This window comes from Canis aureus, chromosome 20 (genome assembly GCF_053574225.1).
Source record: "Canis aureus isolate CA01 chromosome 20, VMU_Caureus_v.1.0, whole genome shotgun sequence".
In the NCBI taxonomy this organism is placed as follows: domain Eukaryota; kingdom Metazoa; phylum Chordata; class Mammalia; order Carnivora; family Canidae; genus Canis; species Canis aureus.
In genome coordinates, this window is record NC_135630.1 from 52804642 (window position 1) to 52831345 (window position 26704).

Consider the following 26704-nt stretch of genomic DNA (forward strand, 5'->3'; position numbering starts at 1 on the left):
ATGCCACCAATTTCTATACATTTGGGGAATAATTTATGACACAATATTGAAAATGGAGTGAAACATACTGACCTGCTCACATCAGGAAACCTGATGGGAAAGTAAATAACTTGGCACTTAGGTCTGATGATGCTTTCCAGATCCTTGGGTCTGTGATCAGGAATCAGCTTCATAAATTTTCCAATAGAGGTGAGAAATGACTCCATGTTAAAAATCGAGTTGAATACCACCACGTCAGCCACCAGGCTGTAAAGGGAAGGGATAAATGCAAACGATGAACCCACAGTCATTCACAGTTATCTTTTATAAGCCTAAAACCTCTGTGTTAATCAGAGTTTATACTGTACTTGGGTTTGCAAAGAACTCTACACTTCCCATCAGTATTTACTACATCGCTTCTAATAGATAAGTTAGTTTCATTCCCATTCCATCATGGTAGGTTAGATTGCTGGCATCAGGGAGGAAAGGCAAGAGAGGAATTAAATGATTTATTGGGTTCTTATGAGGCTTCAAGCAAAGTTTATTTTTTTGCAGTGTCAGGATTTTCTATATTATCAACAACAGTAAGTACAACAGGACCTTTTCCTTTGTGGCCCAAATGCCCACGTCGGATTTCTGTGTCAGTGACACATATCGTTTTACGCCATACTGTTGACAACAGAACACATGCCATACTTTTCAGTACCTTCAAGGAGAGTAGTTCAGATAAAGCTATTTCACATGAGAGCATACCTTTCAACGTGTGGTTAAAGTCTATTTCTTGTTTAATCGTTTCTTCAAGAAATCATTAGGTTTTTTAAAGTTCTGGAACTATACAGGAAGGATTATATGGGATCTCTACAAATAACTTATTTTATGATTAGAATATATTCGGGGTAGTCAAAGAAGAGGGGCCACAACACCATGGGCCCTTAAAATTAAACAAAATAAATATATTATCTATTACTTTTGATGGAAAGATTGTGTTCCTCCCCTTACTATTTTTTAAATACAAATAATCCAAAATACATTGTTATAAGGAAATGTGAAAACAAACTTTAAGTGTCATAAATATGTCAGCATTGTTCAGAACTGCCTAGAACATTTTGTTGAAGAACAATGAACACAAATGATAACTATGGGCAAGCCGGATAAAACCTGAATATGTAGCATGTTCCCTTTATGAGTCAAAAAAACTGACTTAATAAATAACTGTTTTGATTTTTTAACATGGTCCTCTTTGCTTTAAGCAATGATTCCATGTCAGTCTCACTGTCACTGGATCTCAGTAAAATGCACACAAATGTTTTAGTGAGAAGGTACATAAGCCCAAGTAGCAGTTAGTTTGATTTCACCTTGAAAGTGACAAATCAAGAAAAGTCCATAAAAAGACACAAAAGCCCATAAACCTATAAAACACAAATTAATAGGCAGAGCTTACAGAATAGGAATATCATAGCAAACCCTCCGTTTACTGAGGGCAGCCAAAGTTCCTATTATTAATACACAGCAGAATGAAAAACCTACAAAAGGAATGTTGAATTGCCACCTTTATGCCTCCCCTGCAAAACTGTTTTTCCCTACAAGTATTTTTTTTTTTTTTTAGTTGCAACCTAGTGGAAATTTGGGGGTGGGGGTGAGAACAGCATGGATAATACAAAAGAATGTCACAGAAGTGCTGACACAACACCAAGCAATAAGGAAGCCAATATAATAATATACCAAAAGTTGAAGGATGTTTTACAGCTAGTCTGTTTTCACCATATGTCACATATTGTAATAGCGACCCACAGGTCATAATATACAGTTACGACATGTGTTCATAAGTCAGAGGGTTAGTGAAACCTCTATTTAAGGTGAGTGCTTATGCCAGTCACCTCTGAGGTCCTTAACTGCCACTCGGTCAGGAAAGAAATCCGACAGTGCCAACAAAAGCAGAAGTCAGCAAGAAAACTAAAGAAACATTTGAGGAAGCAAGACTCATACTTTTCAAAGAGAATCTGAAACAGGACTGCCTTCTGACACTCTTATTTGTCCTCTGGACAACTGCAAACCATTTTTTTCTCATTAAGAGTCCAACCAATGATTGAGTCTACTTCTTTCTCCCAGAACTTGTCTATCAGTTTACCCTCTTGAGAAGAGCAATGCTGGAAAATCATGTACGAGCTTTTATAGTCTCATTCCTTTTGAGGAAAAACAATCTTTTATAAAATAGACAAGGGGCAGTGAGCTAAATTTTTTTATAGATATCTGCCCTCATAGGGCATGCAACCCAACTACTTATACTCTTAAAAACCCAGTCTATGCTAAATTAAAGATCCAAGACAGTCTACAGAAATATTCTTTCATGCACTTCCTCTCTGATATGAGTGGGTGTAACTTCCATTAACTTTAAAGCCACCCATAAAGGGAAAAATAGACTTAATTTTTTCCCCAGTTATTTCTCAGGGGTAATAAACACACACTATCTGAGGAAAAGAATGATGCTAATTCAAGAAATCAAAAGAATATTACAAATGTTTTCCATATTGATAAAGCACAAAATGATTTTATTTTTGTTTTTAAAACATATTTCCCTTCTCAGTTTCAATATAAAATAAAGTATTTTAATTTTATTATGAAATTTTAAAACGGTTGCTTTTTTATGAGACATTTGACGTGAAGCAGTTCCACTCTATTTTGATGGCACTGCTACTTCACAATTGAAGCAGCTTGTAAAAATGATTGCAGGAAAAGATTTACGAAATACTCGAAACACAGAAATATTACCATATAGTTGTTTTTCTATGTCAACTAAACTATGGAATATGCCTGTAAGAGTTGGGAGTCTGTTTAAACACATCATCAATCCCAACTGCTAATAACATTAAAAAAGGTGAGTAAGATGTATCCAATCACTGCCAACCTGATTCTACTCAGGTTGCTGCAGTTATATGAATAGGATCCAATACCAAAGCCGTTTCAGAGTTGTTATTAACTTCTTTCATTAACTAAGCTTCAAGAGATACACTTTGTTGAAGTAACAACAGAGAAGGACCATCACCTTTGAAATGTCATGGTATTTTAAGGCTGTGCAATTTCAGAGGACTCAATGAGGGGAAAAAAAAAAAAAAAAAAAACACCAACCACCTAAAGATTCATTTTCCATAGTTTCCTCTTACAAACAATAAAAAAAAAGGACAAAAACTCCTTGCTCTAATATGCTCCAATTTTTATTTCTTCCTCTGTAATTTTTTATGTTGACTTCAGCTGGATATACTGAAAGTGGTTGGTAAATGAAAACTAACTGTTCTTTTTAAAAAGTATTGTTTAAACAATACATGATGGAATCAAGGGGTGAAGAAGGTCTCTTGTCGACATTTTGATTCTGTTTTGAATGTTGTAGAAAATAGGTAACTTGTTCAACATACAATTAGTTAGATTGTTACACACAAGTATCTTAAAAGGGATTAGCCGTTTTCATATCTATATATCTGTATAGATATATAGTAAAGGCACAAGCAATTACTACCATGTAAGTTATGTTTAAACATACACACCTACTTTAAGGAGTTTTTAAAATAAGTGTATGGTAGGTCTCCAGATTTAAAAGCTAACTATAAAAAAAAGGGGGGCAAAGGTCTAAATATAATGATATAATCTATACCTACCATGAGAGAATTTGGTTGTATCCATACTGGAAATCCCTCTCCTGACATTTCTTGACAGGATATACCAATTGGTTCTCATGGAAGTACAGAATCTTTTTCAATTTTCCAAGGTCAGGCCGAAGGGCAGCCAGTTCGGTCAGGTTCAGCACTGAGCTTGCAAAGAGGATCCTAGGAAACAAGGAAATTAAAGTTTACTGACCCAAGCATGCGTGAAGTGGTCATCCTTCACCTTTCTCCCCTTTTCCCTCTTCCTACCCCAAGAAAAACATATCCCCTGTAGGGACACATCAATAGTTATGCCTTAATACCATGTAGCAGCATTCTAAGTTTTGATCTCTTAAAAAGCAGCTGCTAAGAACTATAAAAGCCATGAATCTCATTGGTCTTCTCAGCTCAGTTACTGGGAGATGCAAAAAAAAAAAAAAAAAAAAAAAAAAGCCGGATGGATTTTATTGAAAAAGACAAGAAAAGCTCTATCTGAAGGACAAATGGAACAAAGATAAGGCTGACTGGGGAATACTTTGCTTGCCAGTTTCATTACACTTTACTTCTTTATGCAACCAACTACTGAAATTCAATATATGAGCAGGAATGGCACATGTTCATGTTATGACATAAACCCTTTTGATTTATGCAATAGACTTATCAAGTGTGGTCTTTTTTTCTTGGCATGTTTTCTTCACTATCCCTCTCCTTTCCCCCACCCCTTTATTTTAACCATCCTGCAATATTTCGTGTTTTTTAAAAAATATTTTATCCTCCATTACTGGACTGTTAATGGCATCAGACGTGTCAACTATAAAACTCCTTATATAAAACATAAATATTAAAAAAGGAAGAAAGCTATCCCTTATCTTTGTGAAAAAAAGGAACCTGAAAGCTTACCTAACATGTTTATAAATGAAACTGTATATTTACTCATTCACTCCACAAACATTTACCAAATGCCTACTGTGTGCCAGAGTCTAACCAGGAAGAACAGAAAAGATGAAACAAGAGAGCCCACCACATAAATGCTCCCTGCAACAGTGACATTAGCAAGGAATTAAGAGGAACAAACAAGAAAGGAGTAATAACTATCTAGGACAACCTGGAAATGTTTCCCTAATGAGGTATACCACATATGGACACAAAAGAGGGACAAATTACAGTCTCTGAATAGCTGAAGACATTTCAATGGCACAATTTTGATGTAATGCCACCTTTATAACATAATGTAGCATCATTTGACCTTTACAGTTTTAATTCCCATTCTAAAAAATGAGGATCAAGAAGGTTAAGAGTTTTTGTGTTTATTTTCCCCCTGGAATCACATTGGTAGAGAGTAGCAAAGCAGAAACTCCTGGTCTTCTAGGCCTGACGTACTTTTCATTATACCACGGATATGAATTGGTAGTGGGCCACTTACACTCCAAATGCTTTTTTCTGTACTTAATAAATACAAAATATTATACTTGTTATTACCATGATTACAACTACTATAAATTCTCCCTTGCTGACAAGCCAAATGGCTAACTTCAGGTGTTTATATGATCTGCAGCACTAGCCTTTCACATAAGAAGAAGGATTACATGATAAGTGCATATATCATAAATAGGAATTCTAGTGTCTTCTTCATGGACTAAAATAGGCACATAAGACCAAAAGGCAGTGATCTCTCTTTAAGCCCATACTGCTGTATTAATGTCATGGTTTAATGCTTTGAAGTAAAAAATCTTACAAAGGAGATGTATTTATTTTTTTAATTGTCTATTTGTACTCAACTAAAGCAAACAGAAAAACTGTGGTGAAAAAATGTCCTATTTTGTCCAAAAATATTCCCACCACCACAATCAAGTATAAGCCTTTCTAAAACTGTAGAGATGGAAAATTCTGCAATATGAAGATATTTGCTTATCTACAAATCTGATCCTTAGTAGAGACAATAATAAAATATTAATCTCAATCAATCAATATTTTCCTTAAAAGAAAATGGATGATGACTTGTGGGTCTAATTATTGAGTAATACCCCTACTCTCCCTCCATACAATACTATTGTAAGCAATGACTCACTCTTAATCATGAGACCTGAGCAAGGTTTTTTACACACAAGGCAAAAAAATTCATTAAATGCAGCCCCCATATTACTTATTAACTACAAAGAAAAAAATAGTACCTTAATGGACAAATTTGGTAGACATCAATTTACCCAAGTCATCAAACTTAATATGAACAATAATAGGACAAGTGATATGTATTTCCCAGTGTGATACACTGACAAAGATACAAATCACCAGTGTAGTATTCCTGCCAAAAATGCCTGATCTGAATTTGGTCATGAGGAGACAATCAGATAAAAAATCTGCAAAATAACAGGGCTTGATTTCCAGAAATGTTAGTGGCATAAAGAAAAAAAAATCTAGATTAAAGGAAAATGGACACCAAAACAAAATGCAATGTTTGATTCTTGATTGGGACAAGACAGTTATAAACGACATTATGAGAACAATAGGGAAACTCTGAATATGGACTCAGTTAAAGACTGTAAATTTTTATCAATTAAATTTCTTTTTTTTTTTTTAATTTTTATTTATTTATGATAGTCACAGAGAGAGAAAGAGAGAGAGGCAGAGACATAGGCAGAGGGAGAAGCAGGTTCCATGCACCGGGAGCCTGATGTGGGATTCGATCCCGGGTCTCCAGGATCGCGCCCTGGGCCAAAGGCAGGCGCCAAACCGCTGCGCCACCCAGGGATCCCATCAATTAAATTTCTTAATGTAATAATTTTATTATATTTTATTACATTTTTGAGAATCTACTTATTCTTAGAAACACACTGAATTATTTACATGTGAAGTGTCACCATGTCTACGACCAATTCTTACATGTTCAGTTAAAAGGCTACTAATAACAATAAATATTCCTATGTATATATTTGCATAGAGATAAAAAATGTAGAAAATGTTAATCTAGTCGATTAATCTAGGTGAATGGTATGTTGTAACTCACTGACCTAGTCTTCAAATTTTTATTTTGTTACACATTTACAAAATTACAAATTTGAAGAAATATGCATTAAATGGCAGTAAGTAGAAGGGAAAAATACATTCCATAAAAAATAAACCCATTATATATGTACTTCTAGTCATAATCCAATTGTTAATTTCCTACATGAAAATTATCCTCAGGATGGATCATCTGTAGCAAATGTTTAACCAAGAAGAGTCCTTCACTATACTCCTACCATACACCTCCTCTCCTTACTCTACCTGCTAGCTGATCCATAATTAAGAGATTCAGATCCAAAGTTGAGCCTTCCAACTAAAACCCCCTAAATGAAATAATGTAATATATTCAGAAGTGAAATGACAATGATCTTCATAATATTAACCATTTGGGACTGCCCAGACCAACACTTCCTTCAGTTTGTTCAATCATTAACAGGAAAATCATTTTACTTTTATAACTGATCTTGAAATAGCCCTCACAATTTCTAAATTATAGAAATTACCTCCATCATTAGGAAAACATTTCTTCTTTACTTTTTCACTTGTAAAATAGTAGTTAAATTGGACAGGAAGAAGTTCCAGAAATATTTAAGTCAGTGGCACACAAAAAGAAGTCATGAATATGCCCACAAAAGGAATGCAGGTAAATTCACAGGCAATTTTTACTTTGCCCCTTTTCAACAATTAAAAAAAAAAAAAAAGTTAATGCAATGAATGACATCACTCAATCAGCAGCTAACCCCTAGGCTTCCAATGTTCATCTTGCCTCAGGTATTAGTTAAGCAATAAATCCTAACAAGGTGAGCCTTATCATCCCACACTGTGTCTCTGACAGGAAAGGGCACAAGGTGATAGCAAAAACCACTAGGAACAAGATAATTCCTGACAGCTGCTGCTTGAGCACAAGTTAAATTGAACAGTTTATCTCAGCATGAAGATGTTATAAGGTTTTATGTTTAATATTTTTAAATTAACATAAAAACCAGAGAAAGCGGTTGTGCAATCTTTCACAAACATGACATACTACAATCACTGTATAAGCTGGATTAGTACTTATTACCATGCTACTACAGAATTAAGCTGTTTTTAGACCACCAAAGAGCTTTAAATTGCAACTTTTGTCTCTGTAAGAGAAACCTATATTTAAAATGTCTGCTAAATTCAAATTAACAGCTACATCATTAGCTTATACCATCTCACCAAAAGTCTAAGTAAGCTGCTATTATAACCGTCTAACCAAAATGGCTCTGTGCTGTAAGCCACTGTATCCATATATATGTTTCAATTGTTTCCAATGCACATTATATCTACAAACTGAGGCATATTTGCTCAAGGAATCCAAAATCATTCAACGTAATGAAATACAAGATTAGAGATTTTATATTTTTCTGGCTCAGTTTGAATAAACTAATTATTTGCCTTTTACTCTATTCTCTTAATACATAAAAAGAGATGCTGAAATATACCTAAGCAAGCGTGTGAAGAGTGAGCCACTATTATCACAATGCACACTTTTATTATCTTAAATGGTATGGAAGGGAAGTGAAATGAGAAACAGAAAATAGGCATTCAATATTCCAACCACCACCATGCAATCTACTAATCATACTTCATGAACTAAGTTATCTCAACTGACTCCGTGAACTCTTTTCAATGGCCCCTTCCACCCCCAAAAACAATTTATCACATTTATCACATAATGGGATACAGTACACAATTTAACACAGATACTGATTTGGGTTGAATTCTCAAATAATTTTTTTGCAGGGCTTCAGTAAGTCTTTCACAAAAGAGTCAATTTCATTCTTCCAGTTGTGTCTCCTTGCTCAGTAACTAAACTCCTTGTCCAGACTCATGTAGCTCGGCCTCATTAACAAAATCTTTGTTGTTCCACTGCTGCTTATCTTGATTCTTGCTCCTTGATATAGACTGTCTAGAATTCTAGATCCTATACTTTCTGTGGTACAGTGTTTTCTGTGATGATGGAAGTGTCTTGTATCTGTAGTATCCAATATAGTGGCAGCTAGCTACATATGGCTATGGAGAACTTGAAACGTAGCTAGCGCAAGGGAAGAACTAAATTTTAAATTGACTATAGCTTGATCAATTTAAGCATAAACGAAACCGCCATAAAGTAATGGGTACTGTACTGGAAAGTACAGCTCCAGGTGGACCAAATTTCCTCAATCCAGTACTTCACCCATGATACCTGAAAGCAATGTCTCACTGAACTGCTTTTCTCATGGAGACCCCTGACCTGCTTGTGATAACCTAATTTCTAAGTTCCTCCTGACTTGCTGAATTTCATCTACCAGGTTCTCTAATTCTGGAATGGCATTATTTCTTTTTCCTCCTGCTAATGAGAAAGCACACGCTCACAACAGAAAATGTTTTAAGTACAAAAAAATATATATAAATTAAGTGAATGTCACCTGCAACCACTCCAAAAAAGAGTCACTATTTTCATTCCGGTGCTCATTTAGCCAGTATATATTGAGTATCTATTATTTGCAAGGCACTTGGCTAAATGATGGACATAAGGTGGAAAATAAAGTAGCTAAGGCAAAAAGAAAACTGGCAGGTGGAGGAACTGAATAAGGACCCAGGAGACTAGGGACACCTGGGTGGCTCAGTGGTTGGGTGTCTGCCTTTGGCTCAGGGAGTGATCCCGGAGTTCCGGGATCGAGTCCTGCATCAGGCTTCCTGCATGGAGCCTGCTTCTCCCTCTGCCTGGGTCTCTGCCTGTCTCTCTCTCTCTCTGGGTCTCTGCTTCTCTCTCTCTGTCTCTCTATGAATAAAATCTTTAAAAAAAAAAAAAAAAAAGGACCCAGGAGGCTGAAGGAATTTGCTCAATGAAAAAGTGGCCAGAGAAGAGGATAATTCTGGAAGTCTCTGGAAGAAAAGACCCTATCAAGAGAATAATTTTGGATATAGTGGTAAGAGCAATGGAAAAGAGATTGAGGATTTTTAAGAAGGGAAATGCCAAAGTTATATATGCATATTGAGTATATTCACTTTTATTCTTTTCACTTTGTAGTATGTATACATTATTGCATAGTTTAATATTTTTTGCTTTTAACACTTAACATGTTGTTTTACTATGTAAAAACTTATTTCTGAAACATATGATTTTTAACAGATTTCATGATATGATGTGTCATAGTATCTTCAACCAGGGCGTGACTCTTATATTCACATATTTATGAAGTTTAAACATTCTTTTGTATAGTCTCTCGTATTTCTATGACATTTGTCTATGTATTTCATAAGATGTTTTATTACTTTTTAGTATCAGAAAACTTTACGCTGACTACTGTATGGAGAACATACTGTAAGGAATCCCTTGGGAAGACAGAACAGTAAGGCGAAGAGAAAAGAAGTGATGGTGGCTTGGGTCAAGATGGTAGTGCTGGAGGTGATGAGAAGGAGCCAACGGTTTGCTGATGAACCGGATATAAGAAGTAAAAGAGAGGAATGCTATCATTTCCTTCACTTTGTCACTTCCAAAGTGTGGTGATAATGTTTTAATATAATAGGAGCTCAATACACATATACGCATAGATGAAAATTATTTCCAAACCCTTCAAAAATCTTTGGCTTAAATATATATTTCTTTAATTTGTAAAACCTGTGTAGAATGATAACAGAGTTCTAATATTCATTAATCATTGATATGCAAAATTCATTTTAACACACTATGCTTTAGTTGTCAGCTACTTCATCTTAATTAGACCATTTCTACTGTATGTTTAAATGCTGTGGACTTTCAAAAACCTTCAAGAACATGCATAACAAAATGTTTCCATTTGCTAAAACAATTAAAAATACAAGATGGAAGTCTTATCTAAAGGGAATGGAAATGTAGTCATTTAATATCCAGGTTCCTGTGATGGGTAATTTACAGGCTGTTAAAGAGAGTATCCAGCTTCCCAAAAGCTGTCCCACAGGGTAGCATCAAGTAATCAGTTTTGCTTTTTTCCTCCACCATATAATGTTCCTTTTCTGTGCTTATCATTATGGCCAAAGGAATAATGTGTAAAGAACACTTGTCTAGAAGGCAGGGAATCAAAGTCTGTAGGTGGGACATGCCACTGAACAGTATCTCCGAGTGGTTTCTTAATACATATCCACTCCACAGTCATCAGCACTCTGACCTGCCTTACAGCTGCCTAAGGAGATAAATTATACATATATATATATAATATATAAATATATATATTTATATATATATATATAAAATAAGCTTTTATAGCTAAAGGAGCCACTTAAATTCAGGTGTCTCAAATTATTCAGGCTAACTCTCAAGTCTTTTAATTCTTGGTATTGTGTCTAATCCATAAAAGACACCCAGTAATTATGTTGTAACAAGAAAGGAAGAAACAGGGAGGGAGTGTGTGTCTAGAAAAAAAATAGAAATAAATCGAAATTTTTACTGTGTATACTTAAACACTTTTGATGTATTCTGGGACTAGAATCTATTAAGAGTGTTCTTGTAAGACACAAAGGAATATAAATCACTCAGACCATTTATAGATAGATCTGTTTTAAACAATCTATCAATTAGTATACAAATCAAAATATTGTTAAGTCTTGACAAACTAAGGAGTACAAGATAACACCCCTGTTCCAAAAGAGCTGAAAGTATAACTGGTAAAATAAGCCATAATACAGGAAACACTAAATAACAATCAAAAAGAGGAGTTCTAGCTCTGTCCTGCACAAGAAATGTGACAAAGCAGGGCAAGACGGATTATAAATAAAGGGAGAGGAACTAAAGACCATCCGTTCAGAGGAGGAAAACAAAATGAAGAGTAGTGGAAGATCAGGAAGGGTCACGCTCATGGAGGGTATCAAGGGAGTCCTGGGGCCTGAGGTCTTGGATCTGGAATGGTCATTGCTACTTGAATTCAGTAAGAGGAGGGATGGTTGCTTAAAGTTTAGAGTTTTAAAAAAAGTAAGTAATCAAATAAAACTGGAAAGGTGTTCTTTCCATCAGACCTAGAAGCACCCAAATATAGCATAACAAGTTTGCCAAGTTCACACTTTATCTGTAGCAATACTGGGATCCACTGTACGTTTATAATTATACTAACAATGCTTTATTTCTTTTTATTATCCTTAACTAAGTCAATGGTGAATGCTCCTTGGCTGAGAAAGATGGTAGTAAAATGAGAGGACGAGTTATCAAAGTATCACCATCACTACGATTCTCAAAATAAGAAAGGTTGTTCTATACATATCTAAAGATAAAACCAATTTGTTTAAAACCATGCCTGTCCAACAGCTATGTGATCATATTCTAAAGGAAGACAAGGAGCCATGAGTAATGCAAGAGTTGTTTTTTTTTTTAACATATATCATCTAATTTAATCATTCTAAGACATGTGTCTTATTATTTCCAGTTTACTAATTAAGAATTAAAGCACGAGAGGTTTGGTTAAGTGCTAAGGCAATAGCAGTTACTAAGAGGCAGAGAGGAGTTCCAAATCCAAGTCGATCTGGACCCAAAGCCTCTATTTTTTTTCAGTTATTCCACACTGATTTTGAGTCATCTAAGATTAGAATGTGACTCAATGGTTCCTGTTAACTGTACTTCTCATTATCATCTGTGTTTGAGAAGTAAAAATATAAATGGCATAAAGAATGGCATAAATGGCATAAAAAATAAATGGCATAAATAAAACTGAGTAGTTTTATTTCACCCCTTCATTCAGCATATATTTACTGAGTGATTACACTGTTAGATAAACTGTGGAAAGCTAGTGACCATCAGTGAAGGATCTCCTGGAGACATGCAATGGAGGTGGCCACTCCAAGTCAGCCTACTGGAATAACAAGGACGTGGTCAGGCACTGGGATAGAGAAAAGTGGCTGATATTAAAAGCAGTGGAGATAACAGCAATATTGACTTGGTTACGGGAGGGCAGGCTAAGGGTAACACCAAGGTTTCTAGCTTGTGCAATCAGATGGGCAATGGTAACATTCCTTAATACAAAAGGAGAAAACAGATTAGTGGTTGGAATAGAGGAGAAATGAAGGGACAGGTTCTACAAATGTAGAATGTAAGTGGAGTGCCCAGTAAGTAACTAAAGATAACAGATAATAGACTGACAAAAGAAAGTGCATTGGAGATTCAATTGAGCTAAAGGAACTGGTCACCAAATGTGTTCATTAAAAAACGTGGGTTCTGGTTTGTTACATAATTTTACATATCTTTTCTACATGTTTCTCCAATAGTCACAGGTTATCTTATTTTCTCCTAGAAAATGAGAAATGAGAAATGAGAAAAATTAGATCTACTGTTCTTTTCTTTAGTATCCTATAGTTTCTCTATCATGACAGGTACCACTCTGGATTTTAAATTCTCTTAGGACACGCACGCCCTGTATCTTCCTTGTTCACTATCCTATCTTGGATGCTCAAAAAATGTTTTGAATTAAGTGAATGAACAAATGGATGAGTCAGTCATTTGTAACCTTAATGACACTGAGAAAATCAAACTGGTTGATTTTCTGCATAAGGTCGAGTGTTCAATATGGTATTTAGTCCTTACCATTAAAAACAAGTTGGGAAGCAACTCATGTCCCGTTGGGAAGCATCTCACGTCCCCAATAGAAAACACTTACCTTCTACCTTGAGCACACAACACGAGTCTAGGATTAATTATTTGATGTCACTTTTGATCGAACTCGTTACTTTTTCTTTGAGTCCCTAATAATATCTCAGGCACTGTTCTCTGCTTCATCATCCTAAAATATCAAGGACTCATGATATGATCCATAGAAAAGGAACTCTTGGGGAAAGGTAGGTGTCAACCTGGTACAAAGATCAGGAATGTACAATATCATGATAATAATTTCTGTCATCTTCAGGGATTCATGATCATAGGCTTTGAAGAACTAAGTCAATTAACGTGCAAAGCACATCTAACTTGCTGAGTGTGCTGGGAACACTTCATATGGTGTTTTATCTCCATAAACTAATATAATTAGTATGTGAAATATTTATAATTCACCTCATGATTAATCTATTGTAGACTATTCCTTAACAGCAGCATATTATTTTATATTGGAATGTTCTTTGCCCTTTAGTTCATGGCATTCATGGAGTTCACTTCTAAATATTATAAAGTTGGAAGACCAGAAGCCCAAGGTAATGGATATAGGTCCTATCATTACTCTAACCCAATACTACCTATGTTGTTAAGATTATATATGTTTAAGGACACACTGACCAGTCAAGCCAGAAAGACTACCACTCAAATAGATACATAAAGCTCAGATCAGGCACAAGCCTGAGAAACAAACTACAGACAAACACAAGTGGCTTTTTGATATCATCATCCTCGGCTTGAATATTATGACACAAGAATAGTTAAAACAATCATAACAACAACAACAATAATAACTGCCTCCTGATATATCAAGTAAACTACTCCTGAAAACCATGGGAAGTAAGGTATTTCGTGCCCAAATAACGAATAAGCTACCAAGGAAAAATATGGTAACTTGCTATTTTTACTGAGTCACATCTACCGCTAAAATTAACAAGCACAAAATAAAGTGCCTCCTAAATATTCAGTCTTTCTATAATCGGTCATAAGACCTAAATTTTTTGGTTCTTGTGAGTATTTGATTTAAATTTGCTTCCCAGAATCCTGTAGTCTATTGAGCTGTTCTATCATTTGATTTGTGACATTTTGTTGTTATGCTTCTCATAGAGATTATCCCTGTGTTTTGATTATTTCTCCTATGTTTGTTTTGGCAAGTCAAAGGCAGTTCTTTGAAATCTTCCCTGAATTTGGAGCTTAATATGCCATTTGAAGAAATACCTCCCCACAAATAATTTAGTTAGTATCCCTAATGTTTTGCTATTTTACACATCACTTTAATTATAAGGGTATCACTAGTTAACTAATTACAAAAGTCAAAGCCAGCAAAATATACTGTACACAGTAGGCACTCAAAAAGTATCTGGGACAGTGAAATATTAAATAATATAGTACTTGGGCAGCCCAGGTGGCTCAGCGGTTTAGCACTGCCTTCAACCCAGGGTGTAATCCTGGAGACCCAGGATTGAGTCCCACGTCGGGCTCCCTGAGTGGAGCCTGCTTCTCCCTCTGCCTGTGTCTCTGCCTCTCTCTCTCTCTCTCTCTCCTCTCTGTGTTTCTCATGAATAAATAAAATCTTAAAAATAAATAAATAAATAAATAAATAAATAAATAAATAAATAAATAAAACATCTGCAGTAGAAAAAGAATCTGGAAGTGAGAGTCCCAAGACAGTGTCCTGCTCTTTCATACCTTTTTTTTTAAAATGAGATTTTTATAAACGTTGATCTATTAATACTATTTCTTTCTCATCAAGCCAACAACGTAAAATTCTATGAATGTGCTTCCCAGTCTATATCAACAAAGGGAAACCATCTGAAAGCTAGCTTTTTAAAAATTAAAACTTCCTATTTTAATAGAATAAAATGAAAATTTAAAAATCTACGCAGCTAAGTCTCACAAATGAAAACATTTTTTTTTTCACATGCTTCCCTGGATCACAACTTAAATAATTGTCCTTTTTTTTTTAAGTAACTAATATTTACATAGGTACAGGAAGAAAAAACAGATGAAAAGTACAAAATATTATATAAACAATATTGGTAAGATGATCTAAAATGGAGTCTTAGTGTCATTCAACACAACCTCATGGCATGGTAACTTTCTGAGATGCGTTTTTCTTGGTCTCACCCTTGATAACCACACTGTATGTAGGACTCACTAAATATGACAGCTCATAAAATGCCTCAGGCCACATTTGCTTACCAGATGACTGAGGAACATGAAATGAGGTCACCTGCTCTGGGTTAGCCAGTCAGAGGCAAAGATGAGCTCAGGATAAAGTCAGTGACAGAAAGGAAGCCAGTCATGAGTTTTGCTTGTGAGCTTGCCTCTTAATTCCAAAGGTGGGAACAACTTCAAGTTTGACATTGGGATTAAAATAATCTCCGTTTAATGGGGAAAAAAAGCCCATTCACTGAGAGGAAAAAAAAAAAAAAAACAACAGAAAAACTACCTTTGACCTGTTCTTCCCTTTCTCGCCACACAAAACAGAGAGAAAGTACTTGAACATGAATGTAAATATGCACTACAACCTCCCTACAAATATCTTGGGTCTCAATGCTATTTGAATTTTCCATTGCCTGTACCTGAAGGTCACATGCCATAGATTACCTAAAAGCCATCCAAAGCCTCCTTCCACCATGTAAGACATTTTCACATAGCATAGCAGGGACGCATCCCTTCCCAGTCAGTTCTTTCCTTTCTTCCCTTTCGTATTTGTATATAGTCGTGGTCTGGGAATGTCAGGAAATACATAGAATGCCACAGGAGAAGCAAGAAAGTAACCTCAGACCTGGCCTGCGAGAGCCAGAAATGCTATAAAGGAGATAACGCTTGAGATGGACCTTAAAAGACGAAGAAAATTTCCAGTTTGGTATGTGTGAAAGGCAGCGATTGGAAAGGGGGAAGATTATGAGTTTCTATTAATATTGCAGAGAAAAAACAAATATCTAGGACTATAAATATCTGTATTCTATTCAGTTAAGCAAATATTGAGCATATTTATATATATATATGAAATATATATTTTTAAATACATATATATTTTTTTTTAAGATTTTATTTACTTATTCATGAGAGAGAGAGAGAAGCAGAGACGCAGGCAGAGGGAGAAGCAGGCTCCATGCAGGGAGCCCGACGTGGACTCGATCCCAGGACTCCAGGATCAGGCCCTGGGCTGAAGGCAGCGCTAAACCACTGAGCCCCCCGAACTGCCCTACATATATATTTCATATATATATATATAAAGATAAGGGATAATAAGATAGACTTGACATTTGACATCCTGCCCTTCATCTTTGTATTTTGGCACCAGAAATATAAAGAAAGGGCTGAAGTTATAGGAGAGTTAACATTTGATGTTTTAGATAACTTTGGTTGAATCCCCAAATTCGTATACACTGCTATTACTCATTATTAGAGATTCCAATTCATCACACATGAATTTCATGACAAACTGCTCCCTTCCTAAGTGCCCAAAGTTAAACACACTCAGATGGGACATTCTAATAACTTTTTTTGTAATAACTCCTTGACTTAAAAAAAAAAAAAACACACTTGAAAGAAACGTTAGTATTTTGCCTCTCCATAGGATTCAGTAACAAGGCGAGATTCTCCCAAGAATATTCCAACAGTCCTTGAAAAACTAAGACTGTCACAAAACCTGAGCATCTGGCAACTCTGCCACCATGAAGTATCCATATGGAAGAGACCAAAATGTGTCAAAGTACCCAAAACGATTTTGGAGAGTGTAGAAGATAGAATAAATAATTCAGTATCGTCAACACTTTCAACAGCAGGTAGTGGATATGCTACCTGCTTCTATAATGTGCCAGAATGTAACATAAGTGTGTGAGGCTGTGTGTGTATGTGCGTGTGAGAGGAAGGCAGAAAGAATATGAGTATACATGAGGCGAAAAACCATTTTTATATAGAAATATTCCTTAGGTAGTTCTCTTTGTAGGGGCATCGGATCTCTGTAAGCACAGGTTTATAGATATACAGAAGAAAAAAACAGAGTCAATGAAAATTTATTTTTAAGATAAACATAGCAACAAATATATTACTTCAGAGTCAATGAAAAAAACTGCATTAACTTAACATTATGGTTGAAACTGTATGTGCAAAAAAACTCAGAAAATCCAAAATTATGGTTCCCTCAGCAACCATAACTGTGTCCTCATGCATATATGAGTATTTTGCATTACTGTAATGATGATACATTTCAGCCTTAATATCAGTTTATGCAATGTGACTGAATTAGGATTCTTTTGGGAAGTATAAAACTTTGAATTTCTGGACTTTTGTGAATGTAAAATCTTAACCGTAAAGTTACATTAATATAGGGTGGAGTCTTGCATTTTATTTTCTAGCATTTAAAAAAAACAAGAGTGAATGGTTCACAATATTAAAGTAGTAAAGGATTAGCTGATTTATAATAATACCAAAAAACTTGATACAGAGCCTAATTCCTTAAAATAGGGATATACAAACTACAAACAAAAAGAAAAGTCCCTCTGAAGATTAATCAAAGAACAGGCAAGACATTTTTCCAGGAGTAAGTTTTACTTTTTCTATAAAACATTAGTTTCTGATTAAAAGGTACTTTCATTCAACCATATTTCAACATGAATATAAATACCAACAGCTGAAATCATTCTCTTACTATATCTTCCTGCATCTTATCAAGAAAAGATGAGTATTAAAATGGTGCCCTATATTTTCAAGAGGAAAGCTGGTTGAAAGTCAGTTTTCCTTCTTATAGGTGTAACATGGCAGGATATAACTTATAAGATGAAACTATATTATGCCACTAACTACTTTTTGATCATGGGTTTGAGGCTCTTTCAAACTATAGTTCACAAAGAAATAAATACACAGTAATCAAGTTAAGCTCCAGGAGGAGGTAAATTGTTTTACACAATTACTTAGTGCTATACAGCCACCGAGTAATTGGAAGATGAAGTAAACAGCCGCGGCATGATAGGTTCAGGAGAGAAGAGTCAAAAGCACATTTGTTTAGGGAAAAATTACAAATATTTCCATGCAGGGACACCTGGGTGGCTCAGTGGTTGAACATCTGCCTTTGTCTCGGGTCGGGATCCTGGGGTCCTGGGATCAAGTCCTCCATCAGGCTCCCCAGGAAGCCTACTTCTCCCTCTGCCTATGTTTCTGCCTCTCTCTCTGTATCTCTCATGAATAAATAAATAAAATCTTAAAAACAAAACAAATACTTCCATGCAGGTATGATTTTCAACGGGCCTCACAAAACTGATCAGTAGTTTTTCAAAAAAATGGAAGACATTCCAGATAGACAGAGGAACCTATAGAAAGATCCAGAAATAAAAGTGCTCAACATCCTTTTGGAGAACAGAGATTTTATAGCTGAAGAGGTGGTTCATAAAGGAGGAGCTGTGAAAGGAAGAGCTGCAAATGCAGATTACAGATATACTGTAGAGGACCTTGAAGGCAAGGAGGACAAGTCTTGACTGCAAGGTATAGGCGGTAGGAAGACACTCAAGTTTCATAACCAAGGAGGCTATGCTTTCTGGGAGAAGAGAAACAGAAAGCAAAAGAAGGTTCCACAAAACCCCCAAGCAGAGACAGCAGAAGTAGTAAAGACTGAAGACAAGGGGACTAGTTATGAGATTATTATAATAACCCAGACATGTTGCAGCAAAGTCTGGAAAAAATGTGATAACAGTAAGACATAAAAAGAGAAGAAAGGATTAGAAGGTGCTTGTGAGATTTTGAGATATAGGAACTGTTGGAAAAATTGTACATCGATAAAAATATAAAAAATCAAGGGTGGCATCTGATGTGAGGACAATGAATGACTGAGTACTGATCAGTAAATCTTCAGTGTAAGGTATCAGGTTCCATAGAATCACACACTCCCTTCAATAAAAAGTTAGAGTCTTCGAAGGTGCAGATTACAGGAATAAAAACAATTTTGTTTTTTATATGTAATCGACAAACCCATACTTTCTATCTATCTATCTATCTATCTATCTATCTATCTCTCTCTTTTTCCTTCTAGGGTTGGGAAGGTAATGGCACCCATTATACAAATAAGAAAACTGAGGCTCAGCCAAGATGACTCCCCAAACCTCACACAGGATTGTCGTGGCTAGGTTAGGCTGGAGATACGGCTTTTGAAGTCTTTGGTATAGAAGTTATTTTGAAATTATAAATAAGGTCATCCAAAAAATGTGAAGATAAAAAGATAAGTGAGTTGTGTGCAGAACCATGGGGAAAAACTAGAAGCACAGAGCAGTGATCACTGAATAGCCCAAGAGATGACAAGGATGCCTAGGAAAGCACTACAGATCCTGGCACTCAACAGGTAGGTACTCAATGCATCTGTCCCATCAACAGCTAAAAAGGAGACAGCACTAAACAGGGGTTTTATATCTGCAGTAGATGGAGAGATTATTTCTCAAACTTTCTTAAGGCAATCACTTTTCTCAAAGAAATTCCTACACATAATTCCAATATGTAAAATGCATAAAAAAACCATTGAGTAAACCAAGGATAGGTGGTCTGGAGCATCACCTAACTTGAACTCTCTTCCTTCTCTTCACAACTCTTCCTTTGCACATATATTATATAGCCACCCCTAAGAGAAAATACTGGAAATTCTTTAAGTTGGTCATAAGAGTGTTATAATTTGGGACCTCTGAGTTTGGTGCAGAAGAAAGCAACAGTTGGTCTGAACAAATCAAATCAAAATCAACAACTGGCCTGCCTAGACTTGATTTCTAACTAGACTTTCCATTGCCATGTTCTTCCAGTAGCTGGGGTCTTTCATTAATGCTTTCATGGATTTCTCCATGGCCAACAACTTTCTTCACTTATGAGCCACATCATCAGATCATTTGGACATCACAGCTGTATACTACAGAAATGGCACATTTAATTGAGTCAACCACCTGCAGCTTTCTTGTTCCAATAACTGTCACAGAACCTTTCCACTTGCTGCATCTTGTAACTGGTCATGCCACGTGATTGCACATAAAAGTCAGTGAGAATAAGAATGGCATAATGTCAGGAGGTTGGTATTAAAGAAGTGAATACCCAAATTTGATATCTTAGAGGAAAGCAGTTGTATATTTTAATCATGTTAACAGTAACACGTATGACAAAGGAAAGGATCTGAATGATCCTAGAATCGACAAAATGAAGAGTTATTGAGCCCCTTTAAACAGCAGACTCACACTGTTGTTCCACTTTTATATAAATTGTAAGTGAAAAATTCAGTCCAATTGGATAGTAAAAAACAGTAATCATTATAAAAAAACATCCAGCCCAACCAAGTAGTAAAAACAGTAATCATTATAAGATTTTATTATGGCAGTACCTTTATACAAATATGAAGTAATATATAAAGAAAATCACAGGCTGATTCTTGGATAATTTATTCAAGGAGTAAGTTATGAAAATTCATCAATAAGTAGAATAAATGAGGCAACTCAAAAACAGCTCACCATAGATTCTATTTATGCAACTCCAATTTTAATTTAGTCTGTATTGATGGACTCTTTTATTTCATGTGTTACAGTCATGTTAAACTAGACACAACATGCACTGAATCTACAGCCTACACAGTACAAAGACGTCTGGACGTGACACAGACAGTCATTCCTTTTGCTTCAAGCGATAAATAGTTCAGTTGTAAAAAGGATTTTTAAAACTGAACAAAAATCAGTGAATATTTTTTTAAAGTAACCACATGCATTAAAATTTTTCTTTTACTCTCTTATAGTTTGTAATTTGTCTTTGGAAGGAACCATGCTGACATTGTCCTGGGTATCGTGGGTCTCTGCAAAAAGAGGCTACAAGGAAAGAGAACAGAGGCAGGCAGAGGCCTGGTCCTCAGACAGTGTACACACCAAAGGAGCAGAGCCACCTATAGCACTTGCCATCAAAGAGAGTGAGCCAGTCAAAGGAACTAAGTCCGAAGGGTGTAACTTGAGCCAGACATAGGTTGAATTCAATGAATAAAGAAGAGTAAGGATTCCAAGAAGTCCCATTCAGAAGTCAGGAGGTGACCCTGGAAAATCTTGTACAAAGTCTGACTAGGAATATGCAAGGGATAAGATTGGCAGGAACTAAGAAAGGCGTCAACAAGGACCCTTCTGAAGGGGTCTATGGGATGAAGGGGAATCATCCAAGGGAAGAGGGAAACTAAGAACAGGAAACCAGGTCATGTCAGCTAAAACTGGCAAGTACAGGAAGAAAGAAGATGGGAAAGCAGGAAAGTGAGGGCTAGGGCTGATACCATGGCAACTGGCAACAGAGGACCAGCAGGGTGGAGGGTCAACTGATAGAAAGGAGGGGTCTAAATAGCTGTGCACATGAATCCAATGTCTGGGATGGATAAAGCTAACTCCAGGTCCCATTCATCATGGATCTGAGGCTAAAGATGCATGGGAGACCCAGGTAAGAATGGCTCAGGTGTTAGGCAAAGCAGACCAGCAGGCAGGGGCATCCACAGATCTGACTGGGCCGAGCTAAGGGAAGCCCAGGCTTGGAACAAGCTAAGAGTGTATAAACAACAGAAAAGAGAACGCAAAAAGGTTTCTGAATTATAATATATGAACTTGGTAAAAACTACAAAGCAAGCCCAGAATATGAAAATATAGATTTATCTGAAAGACAATTAAGAACTCTATTTTTACAAAAACCAGGATCCTCAAGAAAATTAAGAATAAAATGAAAACTTCTTAAAGTACAACATAATGAGTATACTATTATCACAATACTATATATACAGGAGAAGGATATAAGGAAGTAAGACTCTAAGGTATAGCAGCTGCCCAACTGGGATTGTATGGATTTCCACATTTTATCTCCAAGTGTCCTATCGTGTGACTATATATTACTCTTTTAATAAAAGTGAAAGTATCCATTATAAAACTTTTAATAGCAAGCATGCCTAGTACCTTTCCAATAATCTGATTTAAATAATTTCAATGTATTTCTTGGGTAAGCACCGAAGTCCTTGTAAAATCCCCCCAAATTAGAAATCCCTATACATAATTTGTACATCACTATAAGGTAAAGTTAATCTAAATAAATAATTTAAAATTTCCATTTTAAAAATTTTTTTCTTTACTTTTAGATATAAGAAATATGTTCTAATAGCACCTCAACACAACAGTAGGGAAACTGAAATCAAAGGAAGCATTGTCGTGTGCTGCAATGCAAATTATTTAGGAAACAGTGCTAGAGACTGCATGTTTTTGAAGGGCAAGAATCACGTCATCTCCGCATTTGACGAAATTCCACAATGCACAGATACCCCGCTTAACCAATTGTATTCACTAACATTTAAACTAGGATTGTGATTAAGAACCTGGATGCCGAAGGCGGACCATCTGAAGGTCCCATGGACTCTTACAGCAGAATTCGCAGGAGGGCCCACCCCCCAGGTCTACCACGGGATCTGAGTGAGGGAACACGACACGGGTCTGATCATGGAATCTGAGGGCACATCACCAGCATCTGCGATGGGATCTGGGGGAGGGCATACCACCCAGGTCTACCGCAGGCTCTGGGGGAACATGACCTGCACCACCAACTACTAGCTATGTGATCTTGGGCAAGTTTACTGACCCTCTGACTCAGTTTCCTTATGTGATACATGCGGCTAATAACAGTGCTCTTCTGTTGGGTGGCATAAGGATATGTGAAGTATTTAGACTAACGCTTCCCACACCGTAAGCACCTTCCCACACCTACAAGCGATGGAGACTATTTGCCATGATTATTGATCAATTCTGTTTTTGGAATAAAATTCCAATTAAACGGTGAATCAAAGTTCAAACTACAGCAATACTGGTAAGTTCCCTTATTCATCACTCTACAGTTTATACTCTCATGTTTGTTTTCATCATACAAGATGTCACTTACCAAAATTATTATTGGAAAACTCTCTCACAAATGAACAGCATTAGACTTAGTTACTCTTGATCTTTAGGCAACAGTCATTTTCCAGAGCCACTGCGTAAGTAAGCCCTAGGCTTCCTAGAATCTAGTGAAAGAACATTTTGTCAGTCTTCCTTCCAAACACAGTGTGTGAGAATCCAATTTGGTTAAATTTTGGATTGTTGGCAATTGTAAGCTCATCTGGGAGTAATTTTTCTCCCTGGATGACTTGAGCTTGAGCTGGGAGAGGAAAAATTAAATTCTTTTTATTGCCAAAATCATTATATGGACTTCCTTTGAAGTCTTTTGCAATGAATACAGTGTCCTGTGTACACCAGCCACCCAATTCTCAGAACTCCCAAGTAAGTGGTCCATCAATTCAGTTCAAATTATATTTTATATGCTACTTTGGTGCTAAGATTAATTTGGGGGAGGGGGAGAGATAACATTTTTAAAAGATTCTGATTGGGTTCATACTTCAGTTTTTAAAGTACGGTTCAGGTCAGATCAGAGTTAAATTAAATTCGAAAGGTCCAAAACAGAATTCATCATCTAATCCGATACACATATTCTTCGGCTGTATTTATTATTGCAGCTAAAGGCAGAACCATGCACCAAACCAAAAATCTAGTAGTGATCCCTCCCTTTGACTCACTCTCCCTAAATTTCCATAAATAACTTAATGAATCCTGCCAATTTTATTTCCTGAATATTTCTCCACTCTGTCCCTTCAAGTTCATCCTAATTTCATTTTACTTAGTGAAGCCTAGTTTGCTACAAAACCCACCCAATTAACCTTCCTATTCCCAAGCCTGCCTTCCCAACAAGCTCATCCTACAGTGAGCTGCGGAAGTCATGCATTGAGAAGTAAATCCAGCCAGGTCACTGCTCTGTAGAAATCGCAAGTTCCTTCAATTAGTATGTGAAACGTCCACCCATACTGGTCTCTACCCAGGTTTACGAGCTCATCTTCTGCCTTGATCTTTTTTCACAATTAGAGCTTCAAGAATAATGATGATGGCTCCTTACGTGAACCATACTTCCTTTTACTTCCATGTCTCTGGTTAGTGCTACTGAATGGGCATGGTGTGCCACTAATTCTTTTGTAACATTTAAGAAAGAAATTTTCATCACCCCTTCAAGAGGGCCTCCTAGATCTTTCTAGTAACACCCAAGTTAGACTATGTATTCCTCTTGAGTGTTCCGGAATCTTTACATTCTCCCAACTAGAATATAACTTTCTTCAAATTGTCTGTCTTCAACTCATCAAACAAAGATCTTGGAGGTGAGATTTTATTCACTGACCTTCATATCCTCAGTTCCTGCCTGTTGATAATTAATACATTGAGCATTGAATATGTATATGTGTATATGTGTGTGTGCATGTGCGTGTGTGTGACCTTGACTACTTAACTTTGGTCACATTATGATACGTCAAATTTTTTATATGCACAAAATGAATATAAATTAATAAAAGTGAACATACAGCACTTGATTGTGACAGCATTTGCTCGATAAACAGAAGAGGAAAACTTAACAAATCTTCCATTATTTCCTCTTCTGTTACTTTACGTTAAATTGATTTTATCTTCTATTTTATTTATTTATGGGAGGGGGGAAAGAGCACGCTTGCACATGCGCACATGGGGAGAGAGGGAGAGTGGGGAGGAATCTCAAGTAAACATGTCACCTAGGGCGGTGGCTGACTGAGGGCTAGACGGACCTCACAACCCAGAGATCATGACCCGAGCCAAAATCAAGAGTCTGTCACCTGACTAAGCCACCCAGATGCCCTCTATCTTCTATTTTAATAGTGTTTCTAACATTCTTCAGACCCCACAGTGGTTCTGGTGCTTGCCTATCACAACTAAGAGCCCTGCCATTCTCTTCACCCTATATCCCATGCTTCGGCCATGCCAGACACCTCAGCACTGCCCCAAGGACAGGTCTGTGCCTCTACCTCTGCATGAAGAACCATTTCCTTCTATTCTCCTGGAATATGCATACTCCCATAAACCTCCTGCTGTCCTAGGAACTTCAAGTCATTTTTGTCTAGTTTTTATTTTCATAAATCTTTTTGCATCTCTCTGGCATAATATTCCTTTTGCATTCGTGTGCCTCCCAGTCTGCACAGTAAGCACTCCTTTCCTTTTCCATGCAAAATGCCTGTTACGTAGATGTTCAATAAAGATTAATTTAATGTATTCTAGATAAATTTGTCCCTATTCCTTCTCCCATCCATTGGGACTATTGAAAGGATTTGTCTTTAGCCACATGCTCTCCTCCTTACACAAATATTCCCCATGAAAATTCAATCATCCTTATAGCTTCGTGAGTAATCTTCAGAGGCAGATCTCCAGCTTTCATATATCACCTGAATTCTAGTCCTCCACTTGAGCAGCCCACAAAAAATACCTACTTGGAGGCCATGCTATTACTTTAACCTCGGTACACCAACATTGGACTAATCCATCCCTTTCTTCCCCCATAATTCCTTGCCCATCTCACTTCACTCATTCTGCCAAGAGCATAGTGTTATGCTAGACCCCTAGGGCAGAGCTGAAGTCATATCTGATTATTCTCTTACCCTTAAATCCTATAACAAAGTATGGCCAAGTTCTGCTAATTTCTACTATAAATAATATGCTAAGTTTTGCCTCTTTCCCCACCGCCCAGCACTGGGTTTTTATCAGCTCAGGCCACAAAAACTGAGTATCTACTTAGATGATTTTCCTGTCTTCAACTCCTTTCTAACATATTGCCTCCATGTTAATCTTACCAAAGTACACTTTACCTAATCAATCTGCCAAACCCTTTGGGAAACCACCTGGCTCTAAAGAAAATGAGAACAAGAGACCAATTTAGATTATTTTAAAGCAAAACATTAGGTAACTTTAATTCTCTAAATATTCCAAATTAAAGCCTGGTTAATGGGTAGAACTCTGGGTTTCTTGGATTTCAGTCTACTTATTTCATCATTTAAACTGATGGAGTTACTTTCTGAGAAAAGTCTCGGTCCTGCCAGCAGATCCTTCTGCAGCTCAAGGATATAAGCCAGATTTTTACTTTTATAACACAACACCATCTTTGGCAACTACAGAATTAGGAACTGTAGCATATGGATCTTCTTTCAGTCAACATAGAATACCAATACCTCAGATACGTGTTAATGACCTGAAGATTATTTGCCCTAATACAAACTAAAATATTTATAGATGAAATAATGATACACAAGATTTGCTTCAAAATAATCCGGTGTGGGGGAAGGGATGATTAAATGAAAGAAAATCACAGATAAGATTGATCATGAGTTGATAACTATTGAAGCTGAGTGATGAGACACTAGAGCTTTATGATACCACTATCCCTATATTGATGTTTAAAGTTTTTCCATAGAAAGTTAAAATAAATGTGAAATCGAATGCTATAAAACATTATCAGCATTTACCATGGATAATGGAACTACGGCTGAACATTTTCTTCTATATCTCTAAATATTCTTCTCAGTTTTCTAAAATAAACAAGAATTACTTTAAGAAATTGTAAG

The 26704-nt window shown here is 36.3% G+C and overlaps 1 protein-coding gene across 19 annotated transcripts in view; it reads right to left on the bottom strand.

Annotated features, from left to right (window-relative positions):
• Positions 1–26704, bottom strand: part of QTMAN (queuosine-tRNA mannosyltransferase) — a 426509-nt gene that overhangs the window by 235171 nt on the left and 164634 nt on the right. For all 19 annotated transcript variants that reach the window (XR_013359345.1, XR_013359342.1, XR_013359341.1 and 16 more), the window contains 2 exons: positions 3630–3797; positions 73–246 (listed from right to left, as the gene is read on the bottom strand). Coding sequence is in view for 15 of the 19 variants with exons in the window: in XM_077861601.1 (XP_077717727.1) it covers positions 73–246; positions 3630–3797 (342 nt within the window). In the remaining 4 variants the exon portion in view is untranslated. The remainder of the gene's footprint in view (positions 1–72; positions 247–3629; positions 3798–26704) is intronic.